Source organism: Acomys russatus, chromosome 29 (genome assembly GCF_903995435.1).
Source record: "Acomys russatus chromosome 29, mAcoRus1.1, whole genome shotgun sequence".
Taxonomy (NCBI): Eukaryota; Metazoa; Chordata; class Mammalia; order Rodentia; family Muridae; genus Acomys; species Acomys russatus.
Genome location: NC_067165.1, coordinates 40,512,417 through 40,530,145, shown reverse-complemented (window position 1 = coordinate 40,530,145; position 17,729 = coordinate 40,512,417). Strand labels below are relative to the sequence as shown.

At 45.6% G+C, this 17,729-nt stretch overlaps 1 protein-coding gene and 1 pseudogene across 1 annotated transcript in view; both read left to right on the top strand.

Annotated features, from left to right (window-relative positions):
* Ube4b (ubiquitination factor E4B) overlaps positions 1-17,729 on the top strand; it is a 102,757-nt gene that overhangs the window by 70,191 nt on the left and 14,837 nt on the right. The window contains exons 18-22 of the mRNA XM_051172192.1: positions 2,454-2,595; positions 8,574-8,673; positions 9,772-9,899; positions 10,564-10,662; positions 13,821-14,056. Coding sequence (XP_051028149.1) covers positions 2,454-2,595; positions 8,574-8,673; positions 9,772-9,899; positions 10,564-10,662; positions 13,821-14,056 — 705 coding nt within the window. The remainder of the gene's footprint in view (positions 1-2,453; positions 2,596-8,573; positions 8,674-9,771; positions 9,900-10,563; positions 10,663-13,820; positions 14,057-17,729) is intronic.
* LOC127212041 (60S acidic ribosomal protein P0-like) lies at positions 793-1,759 on the top strand (annotated as a pseudogene).

Here is a 17,729-nt window from a genome sequence, read left to right as displayed (position 1 = left end):
TAATAGGTGTGCTGGAGGCACAAGAGGATGCTGAGTAGAGCAGCAGGTGGCCTGGTGGCCCGGATTTTAAGTTGAGGACTCCATGTGTTCGTGTGTTGCCTAGGCTAGCTTCAAGTTCCTAGACTCAATCGAGCCCCCTGCCTCGGTCTCCTAAGCAGCAACACTGGCCTTGGAGCACTACAGCTGCCTAAAGGTGCAGTTGTGTGGGAGAAGCAGCCTAAAGTTCTTCAGCTCGGCAGGAAGGGCGTGGTTGTCAGCAGCTCGGGGCAGACTTCATACAGTGCCTGGGAGGGTTTGAGTGTTCCCACAGAGAAAGGGTAAGTGCCTGAAGCGTCTGCCATGATACTTGTACACTCGGCTCAAGTGTGAACTCTACCCTATAAGTGAGTCCAGCTATGTGCTAATTAAAAACCACCGTGCAGGGATCCTCAGTGACTCTACTCACAGCGCGGCTGCTTTGTACATAGTTCTTCCTAGCAAGAGCAAAACCACAAACCTGTAGGAAAATGACTGCGATTTATTAATACGGCCTAATTATTTCAAATTGAAGTAATATGTTCCGCGTGGAAAATGAAGATGATTTTATAGAATATATCAGGAAGACAAGATAAAAGCTTGACCTATGAAAACATTTAATCAGATAAGAGGATACAGGGCCATTAAGTACAGCACAAGGAATTTGTTTCTTTCAGAACACCACATAAGTTTCTAGTTTAGCTCTCTCGCCAGGTGTCCTCATTAAAGTGACATTGTCTTTAAACCCTGCGTGGCAATCGCTGACACACCGCCGTGATGCCCCGTGAAGACGGCAACCTGGAAGTCCAACTACTTCCTTAAGATCATCCAACTTTTAGATGATTACACAAAATGTTTCACTGTGGGAGCAGACAAAGTGGGCTCCAAACAGATGCAGCAGATCCGCATGTCCCTGCGAGGAAAGGCCGGGGTGCTGATGGGCAAGGACACCACGATGTGCAAGGCCACCAGGGGCCACCTGGAAAACAACCCTGCTCTGGAGAAGCTGCTGCCTTATATTGGGGGAATGTGGGCTTTGTGTGCACCAAGGAGGACCTTGCCAAGATTAGGGACATGCTGCTGGCCAGTAAGGTGCCCGCTCCTGCCCGTGCTGGTACTATCACCCCATGGGAAGTCAGTGTGCCAGCCCAGAACATTGACATTGGTTCTTCCAGGTTTTGGGCATCACCACTAAAATCTCCAGAGGCATAATTAAATTCTGAGCTATGTGCCGCTGATAAGACTGGCAACAAAAACAAAAAAAAAAAAACAAAAAAAAAAACAAAAGACTGGCAACAAAGTGGGAGCCCGCGAGGCCACACTGCTGAACATGCTGAGCATCCCGCCCTTCTCCTTTGGGCTGCTCATCCAGCAGGTGCTTGACAATGGCAGCATTTATAACCCTGAAGTGCGAGCAGACTCTGTACTCTCACCTCCTAGAGGGTGTTTGAAATGTTGCCAGTGATTGTCTACAGATTGGTTACCTAACTGTTGCCTCGGTGTCGCACTCTATCATCAGTGGGTACACGAGGGTCCTGGCTTTGTCTGTGGAGACTGACTACACCTTCCCTCTTGCTGAGAAGGTCAAGGCCTTTTGGCGGATCCATCTGCATGTGTGGTTGCTGCCCCTGTGGCTGCAGCCACCACGGCTGCTCCTGCTCCTGCTGCAGCCCCAGCCAAGGCTGAAGCCAAAGAAGAGTCTGAGGAATCAGATGGGGATTTGGGATTTGGTCTCCTTGACTGATCACCTTTCAAAGCAGCCAATTCAGCCAGCTTAATTTGAGAAATACGGGAATAAAGGCATAGTTCTCTTTTTTAAGACAATATTCTTGGAGGCTTGGTGCATTTTAAATCCCAGCACTGAGAGGCAGAGGCGGACAGATTTCTGTGAATTCCAGGATAGCTAGAGCTACATAGAGACACCCTATCTCAAAAAACAACACAAGGGCTGGAGAAATGGCTCAGCTGTTAAAGGTTAGGTTCACAACCAGAAAACAACACAATAAAAATTCTTGGACTGCAGAGATGGTCAGTAAAGTGCTCCTAGGCAAGCATGAATGCCTGGGCTCAGCTTCCAACACCCACATAAAAGCTGGACGTGGCAGTATACATGTCACCCCAACACTGGTGGAAGAAAGGAGACAGCATGATCTGTGTGTCATTGGTTGTCTACAGTTGCCAACTGGTGACATCTATGTTCAGTGAGATACCCAGTCTAAAAAGTAAGGTGTAGAAAGATGCAAGTGCCAACCTAACATATGCAAATGCAAAGCCTTGTTCTCACACACACACACACACACACACACACACACACACACACACACACACACAGAATGAACTGGCTCTTCAGGATTGTACTTTGTCCTTATGGCTTATAATTGACGATAGTTGAGGATTCACGTTGGGTTTTGTTTGTTTTTTGTTTTCTTTATTTTTAGATGGAGATGATCAGCCTCCGTTTTCTGAGCCAAAATTCCCTACGGAGTGTTTCTTTCTCACCCTGCATGCTCACCACCTCTCCATTCTGCCTAGTTGTCGTCGCTACATCCGCAGACTGCGAGCCATCCGAGAGCTCAATAGGTATGTGGCACACTCCCTGGCCTGGCTTGCGGTTACTGCTGCCTTTTATGCACAAGCAATTGCTTGTAGTCAGTAGATGTAGGGTGTGCACATTGCAGTGTGCCCTGTGCCTCTTGTTCTTTAGGTGATGACGTGTGATCCAAAGCTTGATTTCTGAACCCTTGGTGTTATTTTCTGGCCGCACATACTGAAAAAACTGTTTCCCCTGGGTGTGAAATAACCAGGACCACTTTCAAGAGTGCCGCCTTCTAGATGTGCCTTCTGCCCTGAACTGTCAAGCCCCGGGTCCCATGATAGTCAGGAGAAACGTGCAATTCCCCTTTTGGCCTGTGGTCTGTCTCTTAGGAACCCAAACGATGGCTTGTAGCCTCGGTTGTCAGTTATCGAATCATTAGCACTGTTGCTGTGTTTTGAAGCCCAAGCATTTCTGGATGTTCAGGTTCTCCAAGCAAACTAGCACCTTGGGGATGTGGAAACAGATATTTGGTGGACGGGCCATTCAAAGCTACCTCCATTTGTCCTAGTTTGGCTGTCAGAGAAATTGTCATACTGAATATCCATAACTATACATTTCTCTGATCATGTACTCAATATTGACTCTGTAGATTCTTTTTTAAAAAATTATTTATTTATTATGTATACAATGCTCTGTTTGCATGTACACCTGCTGGCCAGAAGGGGGCATCAGATCACATTATAAATGGTTGTGGGCCACCATGTGGTTGCTGGGAATTGAACTCAGGACCTCTGGAAGAGAAGCCAGTGCTCTTAACCTCTGAGCCATCTCTCCAGCCTCAACTCAGTAGATTCTTTCAGGTTTGCTTTCCACATATTATTGTCTTGTTTGTAGACTGTTGTGTTCTTTTCTATACTTTCATGTTTTAGTTCATTCACTATGTACTTTTGAACTAATTTGCTAGATTTATTTTTTAGGATTTATCTAATTTTATTTTATGTATGTGAGTGTCTTAATATGCGCCACATGTGTCAGTGCCCATGGAGGTCAGAAGAAGATGTCAGGCCTGGAACTGGAACTCCACATGACTTTGGCTCCTTTTTGTGCTAATGAATTTACTGAAGTCCTTTGCAAGAGCAACAGTGTTCTTAACCCCTGAGCCACCTCTCCAGCCCCGTGGTTTTTTGTTTTTTCTTTTTTTTAATATATATATTTTAATTTTATGTTATGAGTGTTTTATTTCCGTGTGTGTGTGTGTGCGTGCGCACACACACACCACATGCTTGGTACACTCAGAAGCCAGAAGAGGACATTGGATCCTCTTAAACTGGAGTTACAGACACTTGTGAACCACCATGTTGGTGCTAGAAACAGAACACTGTTCCTCTCCGATAGCCGAAGTGCTCTTAATTGCTGAGCCACCTCTCGAGCCTCAGCCTGCTGTTATTTCTAACACAGCATTAAATAGAAGTCTGAGACAGTTAATGAATGCCTAAAATTATGAATGCTATAAAACTTCATTATTTATACTGTTTTCTTATGAATTCATATTTGTAAGATTTGATAAATTAAGTACACTAAGGGGTTAACAGCTAATAACAATGGAACAGTTATAATTATACACTAAAATAAAAGTTCTGACATTGGGCTTGGTGGCTGCTTTCTGGTATCTCAGCACCTGTGAGGTAGTTCAAGGTCTCCTTGTCTGTATGAATCAGTCTCTCTCTCCCTTCTCTTCCACTGCCTCCTCCTCCTCCTCTTCTTCTTCTCCTTCTCCTTCTCTTCTGTGTAGCCATGGCTGTCCTTGACTCCCTTTGTAGACCAGGAGAACTCACGGAGATCCGCTGACTCTGCCTCCCAAGTGCTGGGATTAAAGGTGGGCGCCGCCACCACCCAGTCGTTCTTTTTTTTTAAAAAGTCTAATTGATAGTCTTAGAACTCACTGAATGCAGAGATCTACCTGCCTCTGCCTCTACCTCTGGTGTGCTGGAGAATAAAGGCATATGCCAGCAAGTTCTATTTTCCCTTGTTTTGTCTCCCTGTACTGTGCTGATCATGTCTGACCATAAATTTTTGTAGCTATGAAAAGTGAAGCCACAGATAGAGGGAAAGCTACTTGTGTGTAGTTGGGGTAACGGAGGGCGAAGGAGGAAGGTGTTTTTCTATCCTTCAGATCCTGAATACTCCTATGTACTAAGGGAGTTAAATGTCTTCTGTGATATTTGCCCCTGTGTAGCTCTGGCTGGCCTTGCACTTGCTGATTTCGTCGGATGTTAAGCCAGTTGTTCAGTCCTGGAAGCAGCTCAGTGTGATTTTTGACTCAGGGTCTCACTGTTCAGGGCTGGCTGTCCTGGAACTCAGAGATCCACCTGCCTCTGCCTCCCTAGTGCTGGAGTTGAAGGTGTTCACATCCTAGGCCTAGAATCTGTGACTGTCACCTTACCTATGGTAAAGTGATCTAGCAGACACAAACAAGATGATCCTGGATCATCCGGGACAGGCCCTGTCATCACAGGCCTTTGTGCAGAGAGAAAGGGGTAAGAGTAGAGGAAGGACTGTAGTGACAGAGGCAGGGATCAGAGCAATCTGGAGTCAGGAATTAAAGCTGCTCATAGCCCTGGTGTCAAGAATGAGCAAGGAAGCATGCGCTCCCTACAGCCTGGGGAAGGCCCTGCCTCTGAGCCCTGGCCTAGCCTTATGTCTGAATACAGGCAGCAGCACGTGGATTCTTTGTTTAGGACCCTGACCCATAGCATAAAGCCGATGGAGTAGGTCTTGCGCCACCTTCAGACATGCTCCTCCTGCCTGTGACTTTGTCATCTCCCCAGTGTAGTCCCCGCTCTGACTTGCAGTTCCCGGGGTGCTAAAGCGTGGTAGGGTAGGACAGAGGCATTGAGCTTTACTCTGCAAGGTGATCTCCGGTAAAGTCATTACAAGAGCTACCTCTGACAGCAGGCCACCTTAGATTTAAAGATGCGGGCCCGTGGCGTTATCACAGTCTCCCAGATTCTCTTTTGAGCCTTTTGAGACCTAGCCTTTGCCCTGGCTTCCAGGTCGGAGGCCCTGGAAGGCTATGAAGTTAGCCTGTGTTGTGTGTTGGTTGTGGTGGACTGCTCTGCTTCTTAGGAGCTTGTGACTCACTGCTGTCTTATTTCTTTCCTCATCCAGCCTTGTTAGAGGCAAGCATTTTATCCTTGTGCTGAGGGGCCACTTGGCCTAGAGCTGCCAGCGTCCTAAAGCCAAACAGTAACTGGGCCTTCGTCACATCCAGGCCAGGTCCTGTGCCTCTTGTTTTATGTAGCATCTGCAACCCTATAAAGTCATTGTATTTCTTTCCTTTGACTTCCCCGGGGCAATTTATAGTAACACAAATGTGTCTGTATGCTCTGCAAGTCAGAAGCCCTAGACTCAGGGTTGCAACCTTTTTGGCTACTCACTTTTTTCAGCTTCTAGAAGCTTTCTACTTTCTTGCTTCATGACACATTCTCCTCATTTTTAAAGTCAGCAGCAGAGTGTGTCCAGCTGTCTCTTCTCTGACCTCATTGTCACTGTCGCTTTGCTCCTACCTCCTTTCTCTTAGAAAGACCTTTGTGATAACCCTGGGACAGCCACGTAATCCAGGAAAACCTGACAGCTACCAAGTCCTTTTGTCATGTGTGGTCACTGATAAACACCGGGAGCAGTAGGAACCTGGGAGCAGTGCTTTGGTTAGCTTAACACAGTGGATGGAGTCTATTAGGAAGGGAAGTCAGGGCAGGAACATGGAGGCAGGAAATAGGAGAAGCCACGGAGCAGCCCTGCTTACTGCTGGGCTCTCCCCATGGCTTGCTCAGTCTGCTTTCTAATGTGTCCCAGGACCACCTGCCGAAGGACGGCACCACCCACAGTAGGCTAGGAGGCCCTCACACATCAGTTGCCAATAAAGAAAATGACCCCTAGACTTGCCCACAGACCAATCTGACTAAAATATTTTCTCTTATATTTTTGGTTGTGAGCCTAGCCTTTAATGGCTGAGCCATCTCTCCAGTTCTAAAATGTTTTCTCAATTAAAGTTCCCTTTCCCAAGAAAACCCTGGCTCTGTCAAGTTGACCAAAGAAGAAAAAGAAAAACAACAACAAAAACCCTACCCAGCACAGCCATGTATTGAAGGTTTTGTCCAGGATTAGAGTGTGATATCTTTATATATTTGTTTATTTTATGTATATGAGTGTTTTGCCTACACGTATGTCTGTGCACCACTGGTACCCTTCCTTGGAGGTCAGATCCCGTGGGACTGGAGGTACAGATTGTTTGAGGTTACTGTGTGGGTGCTGGGAACTGAGCCTATGTCCTTTGCCAAAGCATCAGCTGTTCTTGACCACTGAGGCATCGCTCCATTCCTTGGATGCGTTATCTTTAAAAGAGTCTTGTTTTTCTGAAATAAGTAGAAAGGGAAGTGTGAAGTGTTTTGTTTTGTTTGAACTCTTTGGAATATCCGGGAAAGGTGATGTGCTTAGATTTCTCTAACAGGGAAGCTGCTTCAGCCTAGCAGTGGGACCTATGCCATGGCCTCTGCCCAAACCACTCTGCCCTGTGCTCCTAGAAGTGCACGTGCACTGATGGGAGCTAGTCTGCCTTCAGTGAGAACTGTCTCTGCCTAGGTCTTGAAAAAATACTGATAGCAAAGAGTCAGGGAAGTCTGATGTTTAGACACTTGATGAGAAAGGTGTGGAATCCTGGGAAGTAAGCAAACGTGTGTATTAGGTAATGTCGACAGTCTCTCCACAATAAATGTTTGAGCAGTTACCTCGAAGGGAGTGAGCAAGCCACAGGGAAGAGCACTCGGCAGAGGGGAGGCCTGCCAAGGAAAGAAGGAAGTGCCAGAGGCAAATTGTCCTTTGCTTTGGGAGTTGATGAGGCAAAAAAAAGCCTGGAACTTTTTTTTTTTTTTTTTTTTTTTAAGATTTATTTATTTATTATGTGTACAGTGCTCTGCCTGCCTGTACACCTACACACCAGAAGAGGACACCCGATCTCATTATAGATGGTTGTGAGCCACCATGTGCTTGCTGGGAATTAAACTCAGGACCTTTGGAAGAGCAGCCAGTGCTCTTAATCTCTGAGCCATCTCTCTAGCCCCTGAGTTTGGAACTTTTAAAAGGAAATTCTTTTTAACCTCAGAACAGTAGGGTAACAGCGAAGATGATTATTTCATCAAATCTACAGTACATTTTTACCTGCGGAATGGGAGAGGCATTGTCTCACAATGTTGCTCTGGCCTGGAACTCACTGTGTAGACTACTGGCCTTGAATCCAGAAAGAAGTGCCTTTTCCTGCCTCCCAAGTACTATGAAGAACATTCTTTGAGACACTTAGCTAGTCAGTGGTGGCCCATGCCTTTAATCCCAGCAAAGGCAGAGGCAGGTGGCTCTCTGAGTTCGAGGACAGCCAGGGCCATACAGAGAACCTCCCCCTTCCCTCTGCCCCCCATATACAAACAGAAAAAATGCTGCCAATTAAACCAGAGCTTATTGTCCTGGGATGGGCTCTGGTTTATATTTTGTTTTGTTTTGAAATAGGATCTCTACCTTGGAACTGATGTGTAGACCAGGCTGCCCTGAACTCAGAGATCCACCTGTCTGGACCTCCCCCATGCTAGGGTTAGAGTCATGCAGCACCATGCCTGGTCTATGTGCTCTAGTTTTAAAAATACCTAAGTGTGAAGCTAGGTAGTGGTGGTGGCAGCACACACCTTTTTAGTACTTGGGAGACAGAGGCAGGCTGAAATTTGAGTTTGAGTCCAGCCTGGCCTACAGATTGAGTTCCAGGACAGCAAAGGCTACACAGAGAAACTGTCTCAAAGTACATAGATGCATACGTACGTACATGCATAATCACACATACATATGTAAATGATTGAATGAGTAAGTAAGTATAAAGTACTTAAGTAGGAAAGAATTATGTCAGAGGCTCCGTTTTAATTTGAACCTGGGTCTTTTTCTTTTATTTGCTTAGTAAGGTGTTTTGTTTTGTTAATTTTAGAACTGTGGAAGACTTGAAAAATAATGAAAGCCAATGGAAAGATTCCCCACTGGCCACCAGACACCGAGAAATGCTGAAGCGCTGTAAAACTCAGCTTAAGGTTTGTACAGTTGGCATAATTATGAACTGGCTTCCCAACAGTAATCTTTGCACCAGAATACGTGCCATGAGTGAGCAGTTGTATGTCCTTATTTTTTTCTTGTTCTTTTCTCTCAAAGTAAAACAGGACAATTTAAAACTTGTTGACTTCTTGCATATTTCTGTATCTAATTATTTAAATCTCAGCAGAGAATATATGTATGTGTGTGTGTGTATATATATATATATATGCGTATGTAGTGAATTCTTAACAAGTGTTCTCATCCCCAATGTAACCCCTCCCCTTCCTGGCCGTGCCACACACACTCCAGTACACACAGCCACACACCACTGTGGCACTTGAGCCAGCACTGAGGGAGTAGAAAATTCTCTTTCACTTGCCCTCTTGTTCTTCAATTCTTACAGAACCTAACAGGGACAGAATTGTCCCTGCTGGCAAAACTCAGCTAAAAATCTTGCTCACAAAACAGAAGCACATGTGCACATTTTCTGTGTTTGTTATGTTATGTTTATGTTCTTAACATGACAACAGGATGCAGAATAAACAGATCTATAGCCCGCTTTATATTTTGCGTAGTTGCGTTTCAAGGGGTCGGTAAGACGCTGCTTATCACAAAGTGGCATCTGTGTGTGTGTCATTCTCAGGGCCGTCTTCTGAGGTATTGCAGGCTAGCGGGCTGACATTTTTCTTGAGGGTAGCAATAAGTAGTGGTGCGGAGATTCAGATAGAATTTGTCTGGCTTTTTTCCACTAACTGTCCTGACACCCAGAGGGCCTGCACTCGTCCCTGTTCTCCATCTGAATCACTGAGTAATGGTATCAGTGACTAAGCTCAAGCACTAACTGTGTGCTGTCCTCTGTGCTCAGTTGTTTGCATGGCATGCCTTCCTTCCTGTTGTTTTTTTTTTTTTTTTTTTTTTTCTTCCAGGAAAAAAAAAGACCCTAACACAACACCAGTGTCCTGTAGCTAGAGAGAAAGGAAGTTCTAGAGACTCTAGCAGCTAGGTTCCTTATCTCCTGGCCCCTCTCCTTGCCTAGTCATGCCGAGGGGCCTTGGCTCCAGACTAATGTGTGGGTGGGGGCACACCTACTTCCACAGAAACTGGTACGGTGCAAGGCCTGTGCTGATGCTGGCTTACTTGACGAGAGCTTCCTGAGAAGATGTCTGAGTTTTTATGGCCTTCTCATTCAGCTGCTGCTGCGCATCCTGGACCCTGCGTATCCCGAGTGAGTGTGCTTTCTCCTCTGCCGAGTCTCCACTGTGCCCGCTGTGTTGTCTAATTGTTCATCAGTCATAACTAGACCCTTACCCTCTCGAAGATTTGTGTTTCAGTTGCCAGGTTGTATTTACATAGACTATGAAGCTATATTAATATTTAGTGGCTGTCATTTTTAAAGTCCACTATAACATTGGAAGCATCATGCTGGAGATAACAGGCCGAGTCCAGGAGAGTAAGGACTGACAGTCACTGCTGCTTAAGTTGGGACTGGCTTATGTTTGTTTAGAAAGAATCGCCTGGTTCACAGGTATATGTGAGTTTGGCCTGTGCCCCCTAAAAATCTGGCAACGCTTGTGTAAAATATATGCATGGCTTTGTAGGCTCAGTTTGAGTTGCTGAAAATGACCAAATATGACCTTTGGATTTTCCCCCCATTTTAGCTCCTGCCTTAGCTCTAGAAAGAAATCAAGCTGAGGCTAACCTTAGCACACACAGCATGCCCAAGTCTCTCTCATCCTTTGTAAACTTCTAAAGGTCTTCGTTGTACATTTTACACAGTTGTGTCATGCAGTAAGGTCTGCTCTTTCCAAAATGAGGTATTTAAATAACATTCCTTGTAATCAATGTGCCATGACATCATTTTTTAAGTTTTACCTTTTTCTCTTGTACAGCGTAACACTGCCTTTAAATTCAGATGTCCCCAAGGTATTTGCAGCATTGCCTGAGTTTTATGTAGAAGATATTGCTGAATTTTTATTTTTTATTGTACAGTAAGTACTTTATATACTCTATGATCTGATGTCGTTTTTGCTTGTACACTGAGTGGTGCAATGAGTTGGGTTGTGAACCTTAAATTAAGTCTAAGATTACCTAACTTTCTCTACTCAAATGATGCTCAGAAATTGGAGAAACAAACCCTTTTCAGCAACAGCCGATTCCAACACCATCTCCAGGACAGAGGCAGGATGAGCGATGGGTGTGAGGCCCTCTGGGAAACCTGAGTTGAGTGCTTGATAATTAAATGTGGTCCTGAGAAATGCCCCAGTGAACAGCCAAACCAAAAATGTCCACATCTGTTTTGAACCAAAGCTTTGTCCACTTTAAAATTGGAGAAAGTGTGGAAAGAAATGGCCTCATCTTTTTTTGTTTTGTTTTTTGAGACAGGGTCTGTCTCTGTGTAACCCTGGCTGTCCTGGACTCACTTTGTAGACCAGGCTGGCCTTGAACTCACAGTGACCTACCTGCCTCTGCCTCCCGAGTGCTGGGATTAAAGGCGTGCGCCGCCACGCCCGGCTTCCTGGACTCATTTTGTAGACCAGGCTGGCCTTGTGAACTCAGAGATCTGCCTGCCTCTGCATCCATGAGTGCTGGGGTACAGGCATGTGCCACAACGCCCAGCTCTGAAATGGTTTTATTTTACCTAATATTTGGGAGGAGTTAGATTTTCTGTTTTTTGTTGTTGTTGTTTTTGGTTTTTTGCTTTGTTTTGTTTTTTGGATATATGCTTTTGTTTTTATAAAATACTCACTTCAGTGGCAGGACCTCTCCAGCACTTGTCTAGCATGAAAAAGGCCCTGGTACCCCAGTACCACCAAAAGGAAAAGCAAAACCAAAGTCCTTCACTTTTCATTTTGGAACGTGAACGGTGATTCCTCGTCACTGTAGCATAATGTGAACACAACTGGGCGGCAGAGGGATGTGTGTGAAGTCAGATTTCAAACACAGAAGCACATAGACTCGTGGGCCCCTAAGTGCAAACCGCAAACATTTTCCAGCAACAATAAAAATCCAGAATTAAACAAAGCAAGTTGTATTACTGCTGAGGTTGGCAATGCACACCTGTAATTCCAGCACCTGGAAGCTCAGGCAGGAGGCTTGTGGGTTCTAGGCCAGCCTGATCTACATAGTGAGTGCCTCCCTCAAATAACAAAAGAACAGAAAAGCTGTCCTCAGACTGGCCCAGTCAATAGTGGTACATGGAGTTTTAAGTGGCAAGAGGTTTTTTTCCTCAACTTTTTATTGACTCTTTGTGAATTTCTCATCATGCACCCAATCCCACTCATCTTGCAGTCCCCTCGAGTCCTCCCTCCACCCAGAAACTTTCCCCCAAAAGAAAATAGAAAATGGGCTGGAGAGATGGCTCAGAAGATAAGAGCATTATCTGTTCTTTCAGAGGTCCTGAGTTTAATTCCCAGCCACCACAGTCATCTATAATGAGATTTGATGTCCTCTTCTGACCTATAGACGTATATGCACAGACACTACTGTATTAATAATAAATAAATGTTTTTTAAAAGATTCTGTACTTAAGAAAATAGAAGACAAAAATAAGTAAAAAACAAGATAAAACATTTTTTAAAATCTTGTTGGAGATGTGTGTTCACTGCAGTGGTCTGGCTTCAAGGCCTCTGCCTTCTCCTACATCATCAATACTGGATCCTCTCAGATATCCTGTTGTGCCCTGTGTCATGGAGATGCTGCAGTTTTGGATCTGCAGGATTAGCCCTTTCACATCTCCAGCAGTTCATAAATGAGGTGGATGGTCAGCCCACCATCTCTCCTGCACCCCTGCCACCAGGGCCAGCTCTGCTGTACTAACCCACTGACGTGCAGAGTCCAGTCTCCAGAGTACTGTCGTAATTGCAGGAAATGTAAAGGGTGACTAAAGGTCATCGACTAATTGCTGAGCAAATCCAGCATTAGAATTTCAGTAGTCACATTTTGAAATGTATTCCAAGTGCAATAATATAGAGATACATATGTAAGATTTTTTATTTCTTCTAGCTGGGCATGGTGGCATATGCCTTTAAGGAGGCAGACAGGCAGATCTCTGTGAGTTCAAGGCCAGCTTGATCTACAAAGAGAGTTCTAGGGCAGCCAAGGCTATACAGAGAAACCTCGTCTTGAAAAACAAAAAAGCCAAAACAGAACTTAAAACAGATTTTACTTTTTAAAAAAATTGGTTAGAGTTGGAAACAGAACTACTCTGTGTGGCCTGGACTGTCTTGGAACTTGCTCTGTAGACCAGGCTGACCTCAACCTCAGAGATTCCCCAGGCCTCTGCCTCCCTAGGGCTGGGATTACAGGTGTTTGCCACCAGCCTGGCTAAAATGTAATTATGTATTTACTCTTGTGTGTACATGGGGAGCTTGCATTCTACCAAGGGCCTGTGGAGGTCAGAAGACAATCTAGGGGAATTGGTGTTGCCCTACTGCCACGTGGGTCCTAGAGACGGAGCTCAGGCTGCCCATCACCTGCTTAAGTATCTTGCTGGCCCTAAAAGTTTCAGATTAGCCGGGCGTGGTGGCGCACGCCTTTAATCCCAGCACCCGGGAGGCAGAGGCAGGCGGATCGCTGTGAGTTCCAGACCAGCCTGGTCTACAAAGTGAGTCCAGGATGGCCAAGGCTATGCAGAGAAACCCTGTCTCGAAAAACCAAAAAAAAAAAAAAAAAAAAGTTTCAGATTAACCAGTAGCTCCACCAAACCTTCGTTAAGCTAGGCATAGTCAAGCACTCCCATACTCCCAATATTTGGGAGATGGAAGCAAAAGATGACAAGCTTAAGACTAGCCTGAGCTATCTATTAAATTTGAAGCCAGTTGGAACTGTCTGAGACCCGGCCTTTTTAAATAAATAATAAAACCCCCACTTTTGGATAGTGAAGACATGTTTGTGAAGGTTCATGGATCCTGCATACTTCATAAGACATGGTAAGTTACATAGCACCCTACAGCCAGTACACACGCCTACAGCCAGTGCACACGTTTGGCTTTCAGTCTGTGTAGTTGCAGTGCGCACATTGCTTTGAACCATCCAGAGGGACTCCAGTGCCTTTCCTCTTGTGATGTGCCCTGTCTCCTTCCCTGTCTCACGAACTCTCCTATGGTTCCCTGGGCGCTCATCATGTGTCCTTCTTGCCTTTGTTCAGATACTCTCCTCAGGTGCTTTATGAGCCCTGCACTCAGGACATTGTCATGTTCCTCGTTGCCATGCTGTGCAACCAGAACTACATCCGAAACCCTTACCTAGTGGCCAAGCTGGTGGAGGTCATGTTTATGACCAACCCCTCTGTTCAGCCGAGAACTCAGAAGTTTTTTGAGATGATTGAGAACCATCCTCTCTCTACCAAATTGCTGGTACCTTCCCTTATGAAGTTCTATACAGGTAGGTTCCGGATTGAGCCTTGTGGCATGTGGGAGTAAGACTGAGACAAGGTTGTTTCAGAGTGAACTTAAATCTAAACCTGTGACCTAAAATCCATAAATAGATAAATAACTAATCCTGCCATCTAGGCTCCAGCATCCGCTTACGCAAATCACTTACTAGCTCCAGCTCAGCATGAGCTGCTGCATGCCTATTTCCTGAGCATCTGAGAACTCACTCTGGCTTCCAATGGGTTAGCAGACTCTGTGGTTCACCCAAGCTGGTGTTTTCATCTGAGTAAAACTATGTGGTTCATTTGCCCTTGAATTTGCAGCATTTGGTATATAGAGTTTTAAAGGCTGTTAAATAGGGAGTTTGTTATAAATGTTCAAGGTCATCCTTGAGTTCCACAGCAAGTTTGAGGCCAGCTTTAAGCTACTCAAATCAGACAACAGAACAGCACTGGGGAGGCAGAGGAGGTAGGTCTCTGTAAGTTCGAGGCCAGCCTGGTGTATAGAGCAAGATCCAGGACTACACAGAGAAACTGTCTTGAAAAACAAAACAAAACAAAAAGAGATTTATTGGCTCTCACCCAAGCCAGTGAAATGGCTCTTCTGGGGTCCTTGGGAATCTCCCCTCATGAGCTATCATACTTAACTGAGCTCCTGGTATCTGCTGGGTGCTGTGCCCTGTGCTCAGTTACACTTGGAAATGAATGTGCTTCACGGAGGAGGTGGTGTTCCACATTGATCTGTCTCCTAACAAAGGTGCGAGGCTGCTATAGAAGGCCCCGGTTTGTGAGCCCCTCGGTGCGTGCCCATTCCGGCCACTCAGTTAGTAGACTTCACTGTGCTCTACAGAAAGCACAGCCCCTTGCTGTTCACAGGGGCGGCCTGTCTGAGGATTCCCAGTGTTCCTGGACAGTAGTTGTCCTCTGTCTGTCTGACTCGGGGCAAGCCATTGCTTCCAGTTTCTAAGGAGCTCTCAGAGTCTGCCCCTTTGTTACATCTGGTAAGTTTCTTCCTCTGCCTGCTCTGTTTTCTTAGGTCTATAAAGTAGGCACTGCTGGCTTGGATACTTTGTTAACACCCCTTCTTTGGAGACAGGCCAGGGCACTGATGCACGTTTTGGGGATGGGAGTCCTTTGATCTCATAGCCATGGTCTGAATGAGATCAGGATATTTAGGTACAAATGATGCCTTATATGTATTCAGGACAGGGAACTGTATAGTATATTGCACATTGAAAGATGGAGGCCATGGGGCTGGAGAGATGGCTCAGAGGTTAAGAGCGCTGCCTGCTCTTCCAAAGGTCCTGAGTTCAATTCCCAGCAACCAGATGGTGGCTCACAACCATCTACAATGAAATCTGGTGCCCAATTCTGGCCTGCAGGTGTTACATGCAGGCAGAACACTGTATACTAAATAAATAAATATTAAAAAAAAGAAAGAAAGAAAGAAAGATGGAGGCCACCCTGCTCGACATAAAGAGTTCAAGGCCAATCAGGAATACATACACACCCACCCACCCACCACCCACCCCCTTCTCAAATAGAAAAAAAAATGTATAGAAAATGCCAATAGCCACATTCCACAGAAGTATTAATACTAAAAATAAATTTTTGTTAATGTAAGTAGTATTCAGTTGATGGTCTGGGCCTGTTATTATAGCTTCATGATAAATGGCGGGGGGGGGGGGGGGGGGACACGACACGAGCGCGCTAACACACTTGAAAAGCATATGGGCAGGTGTCATTTGCTCTTCTCCTTTGTCATGGAGCAGCATGCCCTCTGGCCCGAGTCCCTCCATAGTCACGGACAGATGATATCTTTCCTAATAATAGTTCATAGACTTATGGTCACTGTTCACTTGATCCACATAGCTGTCGCAAAGGTAGGTCCTATAAATACTTGCAGTTTATACATGAAGAAACTTGAGCTTAGACAGGTCAAGGCGCTTGCTAAAGGTTAATGGCTGGTGCATGGCAGATGCCCAACAGCTGGGCCCTAGGACAAGGGTGCTGCTGCACTGCTGCTCTTCCGTGGGTCCCACAGCAACGCTTCTCCCACAGGTCTGCCCCTAGATTGCAGGAGCCAGCTCCTCTCAGGCCACAGAGCATAGGAAGTACTCACACACCATCTTGGTTCAAGCCGGGCAGAGGTGGCACACACCTTTAGTCCCAGCATTTGGGTGGCAGAGGTCAGCATTGTCTGCAGACTGAGTCCCAGGAGAGAGGGAGGCTTGTGAGGTTAGCACAAATCAATTCAAGGGGATTGGAACCTGGGCAGGTATGATTTTGAAGGAAATAAAACAGAAGGATTGAGAGATGGGGGGGGGGGGTGGAGGGCAGTGAGCTAACAGTAGCAGCTCAGCTTGAGTGTGTTTGGGATGCTGCCCAGAATGGAGCGGCCTTAGATGACAGTTTCGCTGTGCTGGCTCCAGTTTTCTGTCTTTTGCAAGCTTTGCTTGAGTCATTGCTGACACCTTTGCTCACATGTTTACATAATAAAATGTCACTTAGTTCATCCAAAGAGTCAGCTAATAAGTATACATAAATACTCTCAGATCTTAGCATGCTAGGGCTTTCTTGTTTGGTTGGTTGGTTGGTTGGTTTTTTTGAGACAGGGTTTCTCTGTATAACAGTCCTAGCTGTCCTGAAACTGGCTTTGTAGACCAGGCAGGGCTTGAACTCAAAGAGGTCCTCCTGCCTCTGCCTCCTGATGCTAGAATTAAATTAGGCCTGCACCACTGCACCTAGAGCTAGGAATTTCTTAGCCTTTTTGCTCGTTTGCTTTGTTTTGTTTTTGTATTTTGAGACAAAGTTTCTCTGTGTGATAGCCCTGGCTGTCTTTTGTAGACCAGGCTGGCCTTAAACTCACAGTATTTGCTTGCCTCTGCCTCTAGGGTGCTGAGATTAAGGTGTGCACCACTGCCGCCCTATTTAATCAGCTAATGGTATAATACACACTTCCATAGTGTCTCTTAGATATTTGAATTATTTTTTTTTCCTAGTCAAAAACAATACTTCCGTGTGGTGCTAGAGCTGTTGCCTAGCATATCAAGGCCCTGGATTCAATTCCCAGTACTATAAAGTTAAATAAATGAAATATTTTGTTGGTCATGCTTGGAAATCAGTCTTAAGTAGAACTGGTAGGCCAGTGGAAAGCTTACTCTGAATTGTTAAGGGGAGGCTTGGCACAGTTGAGACATGGTCTCTCCCACCCAGGCTGGCCTCCAGATTGCTGTATAGCAGAGCCTGGCCTTGAGCGTCTGATCTTCCTGCCTCAGTGCCACCATCACGTCATGAGCTACCACACCTGCTACCAAATTGTCTTCCCCAGAGATTGTCACTGTTCTTCCAGGTGTACAGTGTGCCCATTCTCCCGAATCCTTGCCTCCATCCAGTCTTCGTCTTTTTTGGGGGGAGGGGGGCGGAGTCCGAGACAGGGTTTCTCTGTGTAGCCTTGACTGTCCTAGACTTACTTTGTAGACCAGGCTGACCTCGAACTCACAGCAATCCACCTGCCTCTGCCTCCCAAGTGCAGAGATTAAAGGCGTGCACCACCATGCCAGGCTACTATTTCAGACTTGTTTATTTTTTAAAGATTTATTATTTGTTCAGGATTCTGTCTGCATGTGTGCCTGCACACCAGAAGAGGGCACCAGATCTCATTATAGATGGGTGTGAGCTACC